At 35.6% G+C, this 17,754-nt stretch overlaps 1 protein-coding gene across 7 annotated transcripts in view; it reads left to right on the plus strand.

The window, feature by feature from the left end:
- The window catches only part of LOC144376422 (uncharacterized), a 151,609-nt gene that overhangs the window by 47,857 nt on the left and 85,998 nt on the right, over positions 1-17,754 (plus strand). Inside the window, exons 5-8 of one of the 7 annotated variants that reach the window (XM_078044300.1) lie at positions 7,366-7,427; positions 8,054-8,116; positions 10,863-10,932; positions 11,050-11,125. In XM_078044300.1, coding sequence (XP_077900426.1) covers positions 10,926-10,932; positions 11,050-11,125 — 83 coding nt within the window. In that variant the 5' untranslated portion in view covers positions 7,366-7,427; positions 8,054-8,116; positions 10,863-10,925. Of the gene's footprint in view, positions 1-7,134; positions 7,428-8,053; positions 8,117-10,862; positions 10,933-11,049; positions 11,126-17,754 lie in introns of those variants that run through there. The other 6 variants (XM_078044299.1, XR_013436902.1, XR_013436900.1 and 3 more) reach the window with 6 other exon arrangements.

The following is a 17,754-nucleotide window of genomic DNA, read 5'->3' on the forward strand; positions in this document are numbered from 1 at the left end:
TTTCTTGTTTTATTGCAGTTGAGTTGGAGTAGGGAGAAAAGGCTTTCTTTCCTTGTTCTGTTTTAGGAGGAAACATTCAGTTGTTTTATCATTAAGAACATTGTTAGTTATAGGTTATATGGTAGATTCCCTTTATCAAATTAAGGTAGTTGCCCTCTATTCCTAATCTCCTGAGAGTTTTTTTAAATAATAATGATGGATGTTGAGTTTTTGTCAAATACTATCTCTATATCAATTGATCTGATTGTGTAATTTTTCTTCTTTAGATGTCAGTTTGGTGGATTACACTGATTGATTTTCAAATGTTGAAACAGCCTTTTATAACTAGAATAAATACTAGTTGGTTATGGTATTTAATTCTTTATATACATTACTAAATTTGATTTGCTTAAATAGTTAAGAATTTTTATGTGAAAATTTATTAGAAAATTGGTCTATAGTTTTGTTTTTTGTCTTGTATTCATATAACTTTGATATTTAAGTAATATTAGCCTCATAAAGTAAGCATTGCAGTGTTCCTTATTTGCTGGAAGAGTTAGTATAGAATTAGTAGTGTTCATTCTTCTTTAAGCATTGGGTAGAGTTTGCCAGTGGAACCATTTGACCTAGAGATTTTTTTCAGAAGCCTTTAAGTTATAAATTCAATTTCTTTTATGGTTATAGGACTATTCAGGTTATTTGCTTTATCTTAATATTTGGTAGATTTTGGTGTTCAAGGAATTGGTACATTTCTTCAAATTTGTTGAATTTATAAGCATAAAGTTGATTGTAGTATTCCTTCATTTTTTTTAATATTTATTTTTTAGTTGTAGTTGGATACAATACCTTTATTTATTTTTAAATGGTGCTGAGGATCAAACCCACGACCTCACACGTGCTAGGCAAGCGCTCTATTGCTCAGCCACAACCCCAGCCCTCCTTTATAATTTTTTAAATGACTGCAGGATCTGTTACAGTAGCCTCTGTTTCATCTTTTACATTGGTAATTTTTGTATTTTCCTTATTTTTTTTTAAATTGTGTTTTTAAAAAAATAGCTAGTGGTTTGACAATTGTATTAACATTTTTGGACAAGCAGTGTTTTGCCTCATTGATTTTTTCTGTCTTGTTTTCCTGTTTCCAGTCACACACATTTCTGTTCTTATCTTTATTACTTTTATTTTGCTTACTTCGGGTGTATTTTTCTTGTCATTTCTAGTTTCTGGAGACAGCAACTTATTAATTTGAGACTTTTCCTCTTCTCTGATGAAAATTGTTTTCTCTCAATCATACTTTGTTTTTCACATATTTTGATATATTTTAATTTTCATTTAGTTCTTTCTATTTTTAAAACTTTCTTTGAGGCTATTTGGACCATGGATTATTTAGGCATGTGTTGTTTAATTCCCATATGTTTAAAGATTTTCTGTTATGGATTTCTAGTTTGAGTGTATAGAGTAAAAAAATAAATTAATTTCAATTTAAAAAAATTGTTAAAGTTTGTGTTGGGATTCAGATTGATGAATGATTCATGGGCACTTGAATAAAACAGTGTATTTTCTGTTACTAGGCATAGGTATCCTTTTGGTTGTATTGTTTAGATGTGTATATCATTGCTGATCTTTGGTAGTTTTTTTCAGTTGATGAATGTTAGATATTGAAATCCTCAACTATGATTTATCTATTCTTTTAACTCTACTAATTTTGCTTGAAACTATTTTCTTGTATACACATTTGAATTATTATTTTCTCTTGATGGATTGATCCCTTCATCATTAAATAATATCATTCGGTAGTAGCTTTACATGGCTGTGAGAAAATCCTTGAGAAAATCAACTTAAAGGGGGAAAGATTTATTTTGTCTCATGGTTTCAGAAATTTCAGTCCATGGTTGGCTGGCTGCTTTGCTTTGGGTCTGAGGTGAGGCAGAACACTATAGAGGAAGGCAGCCAGGAAGAAGTGTGAGGATGTGGAGAGAGAGAGAGAGAGAGAGAGAGAGAGAGAGAGAGAGAGAGAGAGAGAGATATAAAGGGCTAGGGACAAAACATACCATCCAGGGCACACTTCCGGTGACTGACTTCTTCCAACTAGGCCCCACCTCCTATAGTTTCTACCACCTCCCAATAATGTCATAGATTTATGAATTCCTCAATAGATTAATCCACTGATGAGGTTAGAACCCTCATAATCTAATCACCTTCCCAAAGGCCCCACCTCTGCACATTCCTGAATTGGGGACCAAGCCTTTAACATATGAGCCTTGGGAGGTATTCCAGATCCAAACTATAACACATTCTTTGTCCCTAGTGAATTCCTATTAATTACTTGAAAAAAATGTAGTTTATCAGATATTTATACATCCCTTTACATTTCTTGAAAATGAATTTTCTATTCTTTTATTGTCAACCAACCTATATTGAATTTTCTATGAGTTTCATGTGAGCAGCATAGAATTGGATCATATTTTTTTAAATTCACATTGACAAGACCATCTTAGTTTGCAGGTCCTGACCTCATTTTGTTAATTTGTTTCTGGTGGAAGCTTAATTTTAAGAATTATGTGCTGCTGTTTTCATTTGTTAGATGTTTAGTGCTTCTTGAGCTCCCATGTTTCCTGGTGATGTCTCCCCAGTGCAGGCTCCTGGTGCTTCTGGCTGGAAGAAGGGAGAGTATGGTCTAAGGTGATGACAAGCACTTCTTTCTGCCTGCTTTGGTTCTGCCTAGGAGAAGAGATTCTCTGGCCCTTGTGGACCAAAAGGCAGCTTGAGCTGGGCTACTTGATGTGCTGGATTCCCATTTGCTGGTGCTGTATGGTAACCCTCAGTTGGGAGGATGGTCTCGGGCCCACATAAGAGGAGAGTGCTTTCTTGGCCTTTTTGTCAGTGGAACTTCTGATCAGTCTTCAGTACTGCTAGGCCTTCTGGGTTTGGGCAGGACTCCCACTGATTTAGGGAAAAATAAATGAGTCTTTCTGGGTTGCCTTCTGTTGTTAGCTTGATGTTGGGAAATGCCAGAACTGAGTAACTATCTTCTGTTCAGTTAGAGATCATGAAAAAGTCTAGTGCTCTATCCTTACAGTCCTGGGGTCCCTAATCAGTTTGTCTTCCTATCTCTACACTTCTGTGTTTTCCTTTAGTTGCCTCTTGCATAATTTCCAAGAGTTGTATCTGTACTTACTACACATTGTCAAGGAGCAATGAAACAAATTTATGCCATGTTTTCCACTGTGCACTGTATGTCTTAATTCTAGGAATTGTCCTATGACATGGGAATAATTGCTTCCCCGACTGCCTACTACACAAGATGTTTTACCTCAGTTGTTGCTGTTATGACTATCAAAATGTTTTGAAAATATTAAAAGGAGATTTTATTATTACTTAATTCATAGTCTAGTAAAAATGAAAACCATGTATTTGGGATGATTACATTTCACTTTTTTCCAGTGATTTTGCATTCCTTCTAGTTTTTCTTTTTTTAAATTAACAAGCCACTTTTGAGTTGTTCTCCACACTAATGTCAAATCTTATAGTTTCTGGTATGTAGTTTTTGCTCATTTAATAAGTTTATTTGTATTTAATTTATTTTGTCATTTTAGATCTTTAAAGGTGACATGAATTTTGTGTCTGATGTTCTGAGGTATAATATGCGAATATGGAGACATATCATTTAAATAATTTAGATATATTGTTATTATATACATTTTGTACTATTTTTCCTTCTAATAGTATTTTACAGGGATTTCAATACTCTCATAATTTCATTGGTAAAATGGATGAAAAACAGGAGTTGAACAGAGCTATGATCTCTGTTGTTTGCTAACATTGCACTCTTTTCTTCCCCAAAGGGTCTATCCATCAAATACAGGTTTTGTTCTCTCTCATATTCCCTATGATTTTTTCCTTTGATGTTTACTCTAAAACTTCTTCCTTCAGGTTCACACAATTCTCATTAGTTCTTTAAAATGGGGAAAATTAATTATAAGAAAAATGGTTAAATTTTTTCCTGAAATATGAAAGAAATACTAGTACATGAAGACGATACATTGTTTTATTTGCTATCTATCATGATGATAAAACTGATCTGTTATATTATCAGTCTGAGATACCTTTGGATTTCTTTTGTGTGTGTGTGTCAGTGGTTCTGTTTTTTATCCATAGACAGGATTTTTCTTTTTATCTCCTTTGTAATCAAGGACATAATTTTGACATGGCTGTCAGGGAGAGGAGTACAATTAAGATTTGCCAACTAGTCATATGAGATTTGAACCCAGAAATTAGCCTTTGGGCTGATCTGGCAAGCTGTATGACACTATCATAATCAGAATATGCAGAGTTTTTGTCAATCAAATGGGCTTTTTAGAATTACAAAGTCATTTTGGGTATACATATAAGATGAACATTTCAGTTTCTGACTACTAAGTGTTTTGTTCTAACTATTCAGCCCTAGGAATGCATGATTATGTAAGATGTAAGTATTACCTAAAGATGACTGAGTGTTATGGTTTGGATGTGAGGTGTCCCCCAAAAGCTTATGTTGGGGGGCTGGGGATGTGGCTCAAGCGGTAGCACGCTCGCCTGGCATGCCTGTGGCCTGGGTTCGATCCTCAGCGCCACATACAAAGATGTTGTGTCCGCCAAAAACTGGAAAATAAATATTAAAAAATTCTCTCTCTCTCTCTCTCTCTCTCTCTCTCTCTCAAAACAAAACTGTTTTTAAAAAAAGCTTATGTGGGAGACAATGTAAGACAGTTCAGAGGAGAAGTGATTGGGTTGTAAGAGTCTTAACCTATTCAGTGATTTAATCCGCTGATAAGGATTAACTGAGTGGTAACTGATGTGGTAGGGTGTGGGTGCAGAAGGTGGGAATTGGGGTGTGGATTTGGGTATATATTTGTATCTGGTGAGAAGAGTCTTGCTCTTTGCTTCCTGATCACCATGATGTGAGTTGCTTACCTCTTGTGCCATGATGTTTGGCCTAACCTCAACCCTGAGCAATGAAGCTGGCCTTCTATGGACTAAAGCCTCTGAAACTGTGAGTCCTCAAATAAACTTTTCCTCCTCTGTAATTATTCTGATTAGGTCATTTAGTCACAGTAGTGAAAAAGTTGACTAAACATTGACTTACTCAGATGACACTTATTTTGTTGATCACTCTTATTTTTAGATAACTATTATGGCCCAAGGTAGTTCTCACACTTATTTTTCTAATAAACAAACCTACCTCCATTATTTTTAATATTTTCTCTGTCTCCTTCCATTTCTCTGGACAGTAATGAAGTTGTGTGATATGAGGAACTATTTTAACATTCAGACCAGAGGAAAGGGAGATGTCACAGTTAAGTCTATGACTTTGTAATCTGAATGTGTCCAAACTCCACAAATGAGTAGTTTAACTATGTAAACTTGAGCCAGTTAATTGAAGTCTTTATACTTCAAAATAAATTGAAATGATGATGGTTTATATTTGGGGTTGTCAGAATTTAAGATTCATATAATTTATCTTTATCTTGCCTGGGTTTCACCTTGTGGGCCTTACCATGATTGATTTATTTCCTTCCTTCCTGGTGTAATTCACATGCCATTAAATTCACCCTTTTGATTGTACAATTTACCATTATTCTGCATATCCATAAGGCTGTGCAACCATTACCATTATCAGAATTCCAGAACATTTTCATCAATGCCAAAAGAAACACTGAATCATCCCCCTAGATCCCCTAGAAACCATTGTTTACTTTCTATGCATTGTGTTCTGTGTATATAATTTAAAAGAACCATAAAAAAATATGGTCTTTCATGTTTGACTTCTTGTACTTAGCCTGATGTATCAAGACTCACCCACGTTGCGGCAGTATTTCATTCTTTGTTGAAGTGGGATAATATTCTATTGCATGGATATATCATCTTTTGATTATCTGTTCGTCAGTTCATGGTATTTGGATGGTTTCCACTTTTTCTTGCTCAAGTTTTTGTGTGAGCCTATTTCAATTCTCTTGCTTATGCACATGAGAGGAAAATTCCTGGGTCATATGGTAACTCTGTTTCTATGTTTCACTCTTTGAGAAACTGCCAAGTGGTTTTCCCAAATTGCTCTATTATTTATTTTACACTCCATTAGCAGTGTATGAGGGTTCTGATTTTTCTCTACACATTGCTACATAATATATTATTATTAATGTTATCACAGTCATCTTTATTAAAGTGAAGTGGTATCTATTATTTCATAGAGGTATTGTTTTAATATTAATGACTAAAGATGTTGAAAATCTTTTTATAGGCTTATTGGCGATATGACTATCTTTTGAGAAATGTTTGTTTCCAAGCCATTAGTTCTTTTTATTTATTGTATTTTCTGGTACTGGAGATTGAACTCAGGGTTGCTTAACCACTGAGCTGAACATCCTCAGCCCTTTTTATTTTCTTATTTTGAGATGGGTCTCTCTGAGTTGCTTAGGGCCTTGCTAAATTGCTGAGGCTGGCTTTGAACTTGTAATCCTCCTGCCTCAGCCTCCTGAGTTGCTGGGTTTATAGGCATGAGTGGCTGCACCCAGCTCATTTGTCCATTTTTAAGTTGGGTTATTTTTTTTCATCATTGAACCTTAGAACTTCTTTTTTTAAAAATATTTTTTTTTTTAGTTTTTAATGAACCTTTATTTATTTATATGTGGTGCTGAGAATCGAACCCTGTGCCTCACACATGCTAGTCAAGTGCTCTACCACTGAGCCATGACTCCAGCCCAGAACCTCTTATTTTTGATTATGATCAAATATATCATTTGCAGATATTATCTTGCATTTTTTGGCTGTTCTTTCACTGACTTTATAGTGTCCTTTGATGCACAACAATGACTTTACTGTCATTCATTTTTTTCTATATTTATTATTCTCTATATTATTAATTTATGCTGTAATTTTTATTATTTATTTACTTATGATTTTTCAGGGTTGGTTTGTTTACCTTCTCTAGTTTGTTAAGGCTAAGAATTAGCTTAATGATTTCACTTTTAGCAAAAGTAGGTGTTTATAGCTATAAATTTCCTTCTAAGACTTGTTTTTGCTGTCTCCTACACATTTTGGTTTGTTGTATCTTCATTTATCTCAAAGCATTTTTATCTTTTCCCTTGAGGCTTCTATTTTTATCTGTTATGTAAGAGTGTGTTGGTTTATTTTCACATTTTTTTGATTCCTTGTTTTCCTTCTTCTGATTGGTTTTAAATTTTAATTCATTGTTATTGGAGAATATAATTTTATGATTTCAGTCATTTCAAATGTATTGATACTTATTTTATGGCTTACCAATCTTTCCCTTCTTCCTTCCTTCCTTTCTTCCTTCCTTCCTTCCTTCCTTCCTTTCTCCCTTCCTTCCTTCCTTCCTTCCTTCCTTCGCAGTGTGAGGCAAGCTCTGTTACCACAGAGCCCCAGCCCCAGCCTGGCTTACCAAACCTTGTAAGGTAAGTATTGAGACTTGTTTTGTGGCCTGTCCTGGAGAGTATTCCATGTGCATTTGAGAAGAATGTGTATTCTACTGTCACTATATGGAGGTTTTGGTAGATACCTCTTAGGTTAAGTTGGTTTATAGTGTTATTCAAGTCTATTTTCTTGTTGATCTTCTTTCTAATTTGTCATGTCTACTACTGAAAATGAGGTCTTAAAATCTCTAACTACTATTATTAAACTAATTCTTGGGCTCAGTTATTAGGTGAGTATATACTAATAAATGTATGTCTTCTTGATTTTATTATTGTAAATTTCCTTCCCTATCCTGGTAACCTATTTTGCCTTAAAGTCAATTTTGTCTTATATTAACATAGGCATATCAGGTTCCTTTTGATTACTATTTTCATGGTATGCATTTTCCTGTACTTTCACTTTCAACCAATTTTTATTTTGTAGGCAGCATATAGTCAGATCATGTTTTTGTTCCACTTTTCCAAATCCTGCCTTTTAATGGGAGTGTTAAATGATTTGCAAAATCCTCATTTTTTTTTTGCACAAATCTTTGTACATTTATTTCCTTAGGATAAATTTCTACAAGTGTAATTAATAGGTTAAAATAAATTTATTTCTTCCCATAAAGTTTGTACAGTTTCTTGTCCCATCAAAAAGAACATGTGAAGCTGGGGATCTTAATGTATTAGAGGTAAGCATATATCAGCTTTCTTGGGTACCTGGCAAGCCCAAACTTCTTCAGTGTTCCTACTTCATTTCTTTAATATTCAAATTTGAGTAGTGAATTCACTAATTCACTTCCTTAAGTATCAACTTTCCTTCCCCTGACATTTAAGTATTTATCAGTATTTATATCTTCAAGTTGATCTCCCAGTCTTTCCAACTACATCAAACTGTTAACTTAGAATAAACTCACTACCCTTTTCTTTCAGGTCTATTTTGTTTCCTATTCTTGGACTACCCTTACCTACATCACTTTTGCCAATATTTTTTCCTCCTTGAAGGCTCTTTAATAAACCAATAATTCATAAAAAATCCTGATTCTTCCATATAAAAGTGAACTTGCATCATTTAAACTTCTATAACATTTCATACCTCTCTTTTTATAATTATTTTATCACTTATTATAATTTTATAATGGTCTTTTACCTCTGCATAAAAGATTTTAATAAAGGGCAGTCTGCAATTTTTGTTTTCTACAAAGTGACCATATATCCTTGTATATTGTAGGTAGTAAGATATTGAGTTGAAATGATTTTCATGCAGTAAGATATTGAGTTGAAATGATTTTCATGCAGTAAGATAATGAGTTGAAATGATTTTCATGCAACTCTCATCTTTTTTTGTTCCATAGTGGTTTGAGTTCTTAATACTTTCTGTTTATCTTAATTTCATAACATCCTAACTTATTTGCCTGACCCCTCTGTTTTCACTTTAAACCAATGTATATATTGTGTATTCATAATTTTATAACCCAAGGCAAATTATACCTGCTTTTCTTCCTCACACACCATATTGCCTTCAAAATAAAATCTAGTCTACTGATCATGGAAACTAAAATTCTCTCATCTCTTAAACTTATGTACACGTTGTCTAATCCTAAACTATATCTGTATGTCTTGGCCTCTTGGACAAGCTCTGTCATGCCATGGTACACAAAGGAATAATATTAATAAATCACAACTCCTTATGACATGGGTAATTGTCTAAGAGTTTCTGGCTGTTTCATTCTTGAGTCTGCTCTTAAGTATTCTCCCCAGACTTGAGAACTTATTTAATCACATCTCTAACTTATTTATGACACAACTTGAGGAAGCTTTGTGTTGTAATAACATGCACTTTGAGCCTTGTTCCTGTCTCCTTTTGTGGGAAACCTTACCCTCCACCATAGGCTCTCCTCCACCTGCCCCACCTACCACTTTATTTCCATTGTCAAAATGTGTATGTGTATTTTACGGTCTGACTCTGATGTTGATTCAAAACCTTATACTACTTTTTTTTTGGTTTGTTTTTCCCTTCTTTAGCATCTTTTTTATATATTTAAAAATAAAATTGCAAATATGTTCTAGCAAATATGCTCTAATTAGTTATATCCTTGACACCATCTCTCTCTTCATCTCCATAAGATTGCAGATTTTTATTTGCATTCTATTCACTGTTTAATCTACTCACTTTTAAATCTTCCTTGGCAGACAAATAGTAACTTGCAATATAGACAGAATAATTTTTTAGTTGAACTGCAAGCATATAAAAGTAATACTTCATGCTACAAATAGAAGAAAACAATTAGAGTAATAGAATTTGTAGTCATTTCTTTAAAAAAATTAATCCTGTTTTTCTTACCTCATTTTCTTATGATCATTAGTTCAGTGTTTCTTAAACATTAGTGTGCCTAGAATAACCAAGAGGACTTGTGAAACAGATTTGTAGGCCCCAAGTCATAGTGTTTCTGATTCTGCAATTTCAGGGCAATGTCTAGGATTAGCCTTCCTAATAAGTTTGCATGTGATATTGATACTGCTGATCAAGGAATTATGTTTTGAAAAATGCTGTGTTAGTTTACAAATATGATTATTTTGCTTTATGAGGTCTTGTAAAAATATAATTTTGGGAGGATTTTTTTGCATATGTATAACAGGTAGAATTATTGGGCAGTACATCAAAATTAGAGGCTATTGTCTTGACCTCCACCATTCTTCATTAGTCTTATGGGTAGGTAATAATGACATTCCTTTGGTATTTACGTTTTTGCATGTAATGGTATTCTCAATTCACAAACTTGCAATGCTGTGCCAGAGGAGTCTCTGTATTTTACTTATTATCCACTAGATGTCATAAGTCATGAAGTCTACATTATGGTTGTGTCCTAGTTCTGGAGCAAAGAGGGGAGAAGATCCAGGTGCGGACTCTCATTCCATATTGAAAATGAGTGATGACAGCAAATGTGTGAAAGAGAGATGAAAACAACTAGGAGTGAGATAGACACATATTCCTTATGCCACATGATTCTCCTGTGCACTGAGAAGGGCATTTTCCCCATAAATAACAGTCCATTATTAAAGGCAGTGTCATTTTAATTGTTGTGAATTTACCAGGGCTTTATGGATGACACTTGTGAAGCTGGCCGTCATTTATAACACTGTTTCTTTGGATGATGCATTCACAATTCCAAAACAGCTAATTTGCAAATCAACTCAGGGAGCACAACTCGCCTTCAAATTGGGTACTCTTTGTACTGCAGTTTCTAGAGCATATTTACTCTGCTCATTTTCTAAAACGGCCCATTTGTATATAATATAGTACAGCAATAATACGAGCAGGTGTTTAGTCTATGTAGAGGATCTGACAATTTCTTTCTTTTTTTAAAAATTTTTTTTTAGAGAGAGAGAGAGAGAGAGAGAGAGAGAGAGAATTTTAGTATTTATTTATTTTTTTAGTTATCGGCAGACACAACATCTTTGTTTGTATATGGTGCTGAGGATCGAACCCGGGCCACACGCATGCCAGGTGAGTGCGCTACCGCTTAAGCCACATCCCCAGCCCCTCTGACAATTTCTTACAGACATCTTTTATTCACATGGGGTGGTGACAATGATGTAAAAACCTTCTTTGTGGCATTTACAGATTCTTGTTCTTGGAAGAAGCAAAAGCTAAAGGCTATCTACATTAGTCAATGTGATGAGCATCCTAAAGCTATTTTGTAAGTATTCTTCTACTGGAAGTGTTTGGTTGGTAGTCAGAATGAGGAGGACATTTAGGAATGAAGGAGTAAGGTGATTTGATTGGCCAGGGCATGCAGTGACAGTTGGAAAAGACAGTGTTTGAGAAAGCTCATTTTACCAAATTTGAGTTAACTGTACAGTGTCAACAGTAATAGCTAGGTGAGTGATTTTGAATAGGAGACCTAGTGACTGATTTTTAAGTAATGGATTCCTGAAGGTGACTGAGCCAGGAAATCAGCATGTAGGGTGTTTATGAGGGCTCTTAGACCAAAATCTGTATTACTCAGGATTCTTCAGAGAAACAGAACCAATATGATATATGTAGGTATTTATAAGAACAGATGCATTATAGGAACTGACTCATACAATTATGGGAGCCAATAAGTCCCATAATCTATCATCTTCAAGTTGGAGACCGGAAGAGCTGGCAGAGTAATTTGGTCTAAGTCTAAAGGATCAAGAACCAGGCGTGATATCTTAGGACAGAAGATGGATGTCTCAGCTCAAAAAGAAGCAAAAGGAGAAGTACTCTTCCTCTGCTTGTTTGTTCTATTGTGGCCCTCAGTGGATTAGATGGTGCCCACTTACATCCATGAGGGTGACCTTTATTCAGTCTACTGATCCAGATGCTAGTCTCTTCTAGAAACGTGCTCATAAACAACCCTAGAAATATTTTGCTGGTTACCTGGGCATCCCTTATCCCAGTCCAGCTAACACATACAAGCAATGAGCATAGTATCGGGTAAGGAAAAGGTAAGGAAGAGGGACTGGATTGAGGGAGAAGCTGTGTTATAATGCAGTATTTGCAAAGTTCTCTTCAGCCAGGCCTGTGGGGAACATTGAGGCTGGGATGACATTGAAGATTTCCTTGGTTGGGTCCACTGAGATTGGCCTTCATTTCTTTGCATCCGCTAGACTTTGGCTGTAAGCTTCCCTTTGAGAAAGGGTATGACTTTGAGGAAATTTCCAAAGAAGATGGACAGTGTCTTCCAGCTGTGGAAAAGGGCATCCATCAGTCCTGGAGGGTGGGCTGAGTGTGAAAGCAGAGCATGACCCGTCTTCAGGAAGCAGGACAGTTTGTGGGTGACCAGGAGTATATGGGATAGGCAGTCTGTATGAGGGAGGAAAGCAGAGGTCTATGGTCACAGGTGAATAAGCAATTGCACAGCTCTGGGCAGAGAGGAAGTCACTAGAAAAATATAATATGGTCCTAGTTGATGGAGCATCATCTATGTTTCCATCAACTCATCCACAGTATTGTTAATTTGCATGGTAGCTTTGAACATAAGCATTAATGCCACTTTACAGAGAGAGGCTTAAAAGGAAAAGTGGCTTGCTTGCTGGAAGATAAATAAATGCCCAAAGCAGACTCTCTCTAAAGCTTGCTCTTTGACTTTTCCCTGAACACATTCAGGAAATTTAGTTACACAAATTTTCACAAGCAGAAAAAATCCTGTAGTGGCCTCAGACTGCATGAGCACAGGCTTCTGGAAACCATTCCAGGTGTGAAGCTTTAAGAACTCTAAGAATTAGTAGCAGAAGCTGACTGGAGGTTGGCCCACACTTAGGCAGAGGTGGGGGAGAAACCAGGACAGACAGTCAAAGCTAAATTTGGTGTTTCTCGTCATAATGAGATTGCTTACTGACTGAACCATAAGAGTTTGTTAGTGAGGAATCAGGGTTGCAAGTAAAACTCACACTACACTGAATTGCACAAAGGACTTACAGCTTTCTTAAGTTTTCTTTCTAATTGATGAAAATAATTGTAGATGTTTTGGGCATAGAGTGTAATGTTTCAATACATGTATCCCATATGTAATGATGAAATCTGAGTAATTAATATCTCCATCACATATCTTTTTTGTGATGAGAACACTAAAAATCCACTCTTCTACTTATTTTGAAATACATAACACATTACTATCACCTGTAATCACTCTACTTTGGAATATAACACAAAAACTTATTACTCTTACAACTTTGTACTCATTGACCAGTGTCTTTCCTTTCCCCTTTCCCCTCCTTCCTCACAGCCTCTGTTAAACACCACTTTACTCTATACTTCTGTGAGTTCACCTTTTTTAGATTCCACATATGAGCAAGATGGTATAGTTTCTTTCTTTCTATGCCTGGCTGATTTAACTTAACCCAATGTCTTCCAAATTCATCTCTGTTGTCACAAATGACAAGATTTCCATCTTTTAAAATGATTGGAACATATTTACATTGTTTATGTAGACCACATTTTAAAATCCATTCATCTGTTAGTGGACATTGAAATCTATTCCATGTCTTGGCTACTGTGGCTACAGCTTCACTAAGCATGGGAGGGCAGACATTTTTTTAGCTTATTGGTTTTAATTCTTTGGGTCTATAAACTATAGTGGGATTGGTGGATCATATGGGAATTCTAGTTCTAGTGTTCTCAGTAACCTTCATACTGTTTTCACTATGGCTGTCAGTACCAATAGTGGTATCTCACATCCTCCACAAAGACTCGTTATCTTTCATCATTTTGATAGTCGTTAATCTCACTTGAATGAGGTGATATCTCATTGTGGTTTTAGTTTGCATTTCTTTGGGGATTGGAGATATTGAACATTTTTTTTCAAGTATCTATTGGCCATTTGTATGTCTTTTTTGGAAAATGTTTATAAGTCCTTTGCCCATTTCTTAATAGGGCCCTTTTATCTAACCAAGGAGTTTTAAGGTTTTTTTGGTGTATTATAGATACAAGGTTCTTATCCAATGTATAATTTACAAATATTTAATCCCATTCTGAAGGTTGTCTCTTCACTCTGTTGTTTCCTTTGCTGTGCAAAATCTTTTATATTTTATATAATTCCATATGTCAAGCTGGGCATGGTAGCACATACCTATAATCCCAACTATTCAGAGACTGAGGCAGGAGGATCACAAATTTGAGGCCAGTCTGGGCAAAGTTGGGAGAACTTGTCTCAAAAAATAAAAACTGGGGATGTAGCTCAGTGGTAAAGCACCCTAGGTTCAGTCCCCAGTACCAAATCACACCACACCTTACCATACCAAACCAAATCAAACAAACCTCATTTGTCTATTTTTGCTTTGGTTGTCTGTGCTTTTGACTTCTAAGAAGTTCTTGCCCAGACCTATGTCATGAAGATTTTCCATTATGTTTTCTACCCAAAAAAGATCTATGGATTCAAAGCAGTCCCAAAATACCATTTCCATTCTTCACAGAAACAGAAAACAACAAGCCTAATATTCATAGGAAACCACAGAGACCTGTTATGGTTTAGATATGAAGTGTCCTCCAGACTTTTATGTGTGAGACAATGCAAGAGTTTTCAGAAGTAAATGATTAGGTTAAGAGAGCCTTTCCTTATAAGTGGATTAATTCACTAATATGGATTCATTGGTCGTGATTCTAGGCAGGCAACATGTGCCTTGAGGAGATAGGTCACCGTGGGTGTACCTTTGGGCTTTATATTTTGTCCCTAGTTAGTAAAACTCTCTGCTACCTGATTGCCATATCTGGAGCTGATTTCTGCCATGATGTTCTGCCTCCATTCAGGCCTAGAGTGAATGGAAAATAGACTCTACCTCTGAAATCTTGAGCCAAAATAAACATTTCCTCCTCTGATTTGTTTTTGTTGAGTATTTTGATCATTGCAACGCAAAAACTGATTAAAATAATCTTAAGCAAAATGAACAAAGCTGGAAGTATTCTACTCCCTGACTTCAAAATTCACTACAAAGCTATAGCATCCAAGACAATGTGATACTTGTGAAAAGACAGAGACATAGGCCAGTAGAACAGAGTGCTCAGAAGTAAATCGTTGCATTCATAGACAACTAATTTAAAAAGGTGCCAAGAGCACACAATAGAGAAAGGATAATTTCTTCAATAAATGATATAGAAAAACTGGATATTCCCATAGAGAAGAATGAAATTCAACCTTTATATCTTACTGTATAAACAAATGAACTCATAATGGATTAAATATTTATATTTCAGACCAGAAACTATGAAACTTATACCTTTATGTTCTGTAAAGATTTGTTCTTTTTTGAGGTCTACTTTCTAATTTGTGTGTGTCGGGGGAAGCACCTGAATTTAGTTATTTTAATCTGATAATTTATATGAGCTTTTGAGGTAAGTCAGTTCTTTTAGAAAATGTCCTGGTCTTTCAGATTTTTACTTCCTCCCTCAGACCTATGGGAAATTACTGTCCAGTATTGAGATGGCAGTATCCGGACCTTCTCACAGCTCCTTGAGCTCCATCATCCTTCCCAAGCACCATCTTTCAAAATCATTTATATCTTCACAACCTCCAATATCATAAGTACAAGGTCAAGTGGAAATCTCTTTGCTCATTTTCAATTATCCTAAAGCAGTTTCCTGAAGACTGAACTGGTTAACCTTTCTTTTGACAGCCCTATGGGTCTCCCTGAAATCTACTTGTGAGATTTGATTCCTAACTCTGGTCTTTCCTGTTTCTTCTAGTCTCTGGGCCACTTGACCTCTACAGCAGGTATTTCTTTTGCCAGACAGAACTATCAGTTTCCCTTTGTGTCCGTCCACAGTGCATGTGGAAATACCTACCTATTGTCCATGCCTCTTAGGAGCTGAAGAGATGTCCAGAAAGGGTTGGGCCTACTGTCTCTAACTAACAGCAGTGCTCCACCTCTCTGATTCTAGAATGGCCATTCCTTTCTGGTCTGAGCATAGTTTTTAAATCATCACCATCCCAGACAAAAATGGTGCTAAAACATGCTGACTTTGGCTTGACCCTTAAAGTCTTTACCATGCTTCCTGCCTTAGATGAAGGGGAGAACAGGACAGTGTTTGCTTCTACCCCTTTCTTCCTTTCACAGACTTCCCACAGTTTCAGGTTTTCATGTTCCTCCTTCCTCATGGTGTTTTTCACTTTCTCTTTTCCAGAGCAACAATGGTGGAATTGCTGCAGTGGGTTGGGGTTGGGGTTGGAAGGACCAAAAACCTATCAGCTTCATATTCCCAAGTATTTCCTTTCTCTTAGCTATGGCACACACAACGAATCATCTTTGCACTCTCCCTCAGCATCCCAGTTTTCTCTGTGCAATGCCTTCCCACTATTTGCCTTAATTTCTACTGATTTATAATGCCTTTGAATTAAACATTTTGCCAAAGTGGATGAAAAGCCTTTCTTAAACTTTGCAAATCAGTTGCTGAATTCAATAATTTAAAGAATTTCTTGGTTTCTTCTTGGTCAAAGTAAAAAAAAAGTAGTTAAATTTCTCAGACATTGAAATATTCGTACACTGAGTTATTTCTGATATAATTGTAACCAATACTTTTAAACCCATGGTATATGATCAGAAGTCTAAGAAGTCACAAAAGTAATTTTAAATCATTAACATTAATGACTTCTTACTCATTCAATTTCCTTTAAAATCTCATCAATATGTAGTTTACTTTCATTTCCTACTAATAGACCATTTATTTTTTCAGGTCTCTAACCTTCAGAGCTTTATTTACTATCAAGATATTTACTGCCATCCACTGAGATAAAATCAAGGGAGAAAGAATTTTAAAAAGCAAAACAATATAAATCATGACTACAAAATCCATTTTGAAGCATTTCATGTGGAACTACTAATTTTGAAAAGAAAAATAAAGTGAATGACTAATTAAAAGGTCCATTTTTTAAAAGACTTCTTGGCAACATTTCTTTGGTTGGCCTTTAAAAATTAGGTCCTTACCATAATTTATTTTTTAATTGATTTTATTTTTTAAGTACATGACAGTGGAATGCATTACAATTCTTATTACACATATAGAGCACATTTTTTCATATCTCTGTTTGTATATAAAGTATGATCATACCAATTCATGTCTTCATACATGTACTTTGGATAGTGATGTCTATCACATTCCACCATCATTGCTAAACCCCTGCCCCCTCCCTTCCCCTCCCACCCTTTTGTCCTATCTAGAGTTCCTCTATTCCTCCCATCCTCTCCCTCCCTACCCCATTATGGGTCAGTCACCTTATATCAGAGAAAACATTTGGCATTGGCTAACTTCACTTAGCATTATTTTCTCCAACAACATTTACCTGCAAATGCTATGATTTTATTCTCTTTTATTGCTGAGTAATATTCTGTTGTGTATATATGCCACAGTTTTTTAATCCATTCATCTCCTGAAGGGTATCTAGTTTGGTTCCACAGTTTAGCTATTGTGAATTGTGCTGCTATAAACATTGATGTGGCTGTGTCCCTGTAGTAAGCTGTTTTTAAGTTCTTTGGGTATAGACCCAGGAGAAGGATAGTTCAGTCAAATGGTGGTTCCATTCCCAGTTTTCCAAGGAATCTTCATACTGCTTTCCTGTGGGAAAGAACCAGTCCGAAGTGTGGATGACAGCTATGGAATAGGTATAGCTAAGAAACATCTCAGTGTGAGCGAATAGGAACATCTCAGTGTTTGCTCTAGGACAGGCCATTGGAAACTTCCAGTCGTGACCCTTCCTGCGTCCCCAACTGCTTAGCAGGCTCCCATAGTATGGTTAGTTTTGATCTTTATGATGATTGACTTCAAGATATTGTACTGCTGGCTTATACAATTATGATTGGTAGACATGCA

Source organism: Ictidomys tridecemlineatus, chromosome 3, assembly GCF_052094955.1.
Source record: "Ictidomys tridecemlineatus isolate mIctTri1 chromosome 3, mIctTri1.hap1, whole genome shotgun sequence".
Taxonomy (NCBI): Eukaryota; Metazoa; Chordata; class Mammalia; order Rodentia; family Sciuridae; genus Ictidomys; species Ictidomys tridecemlineatus.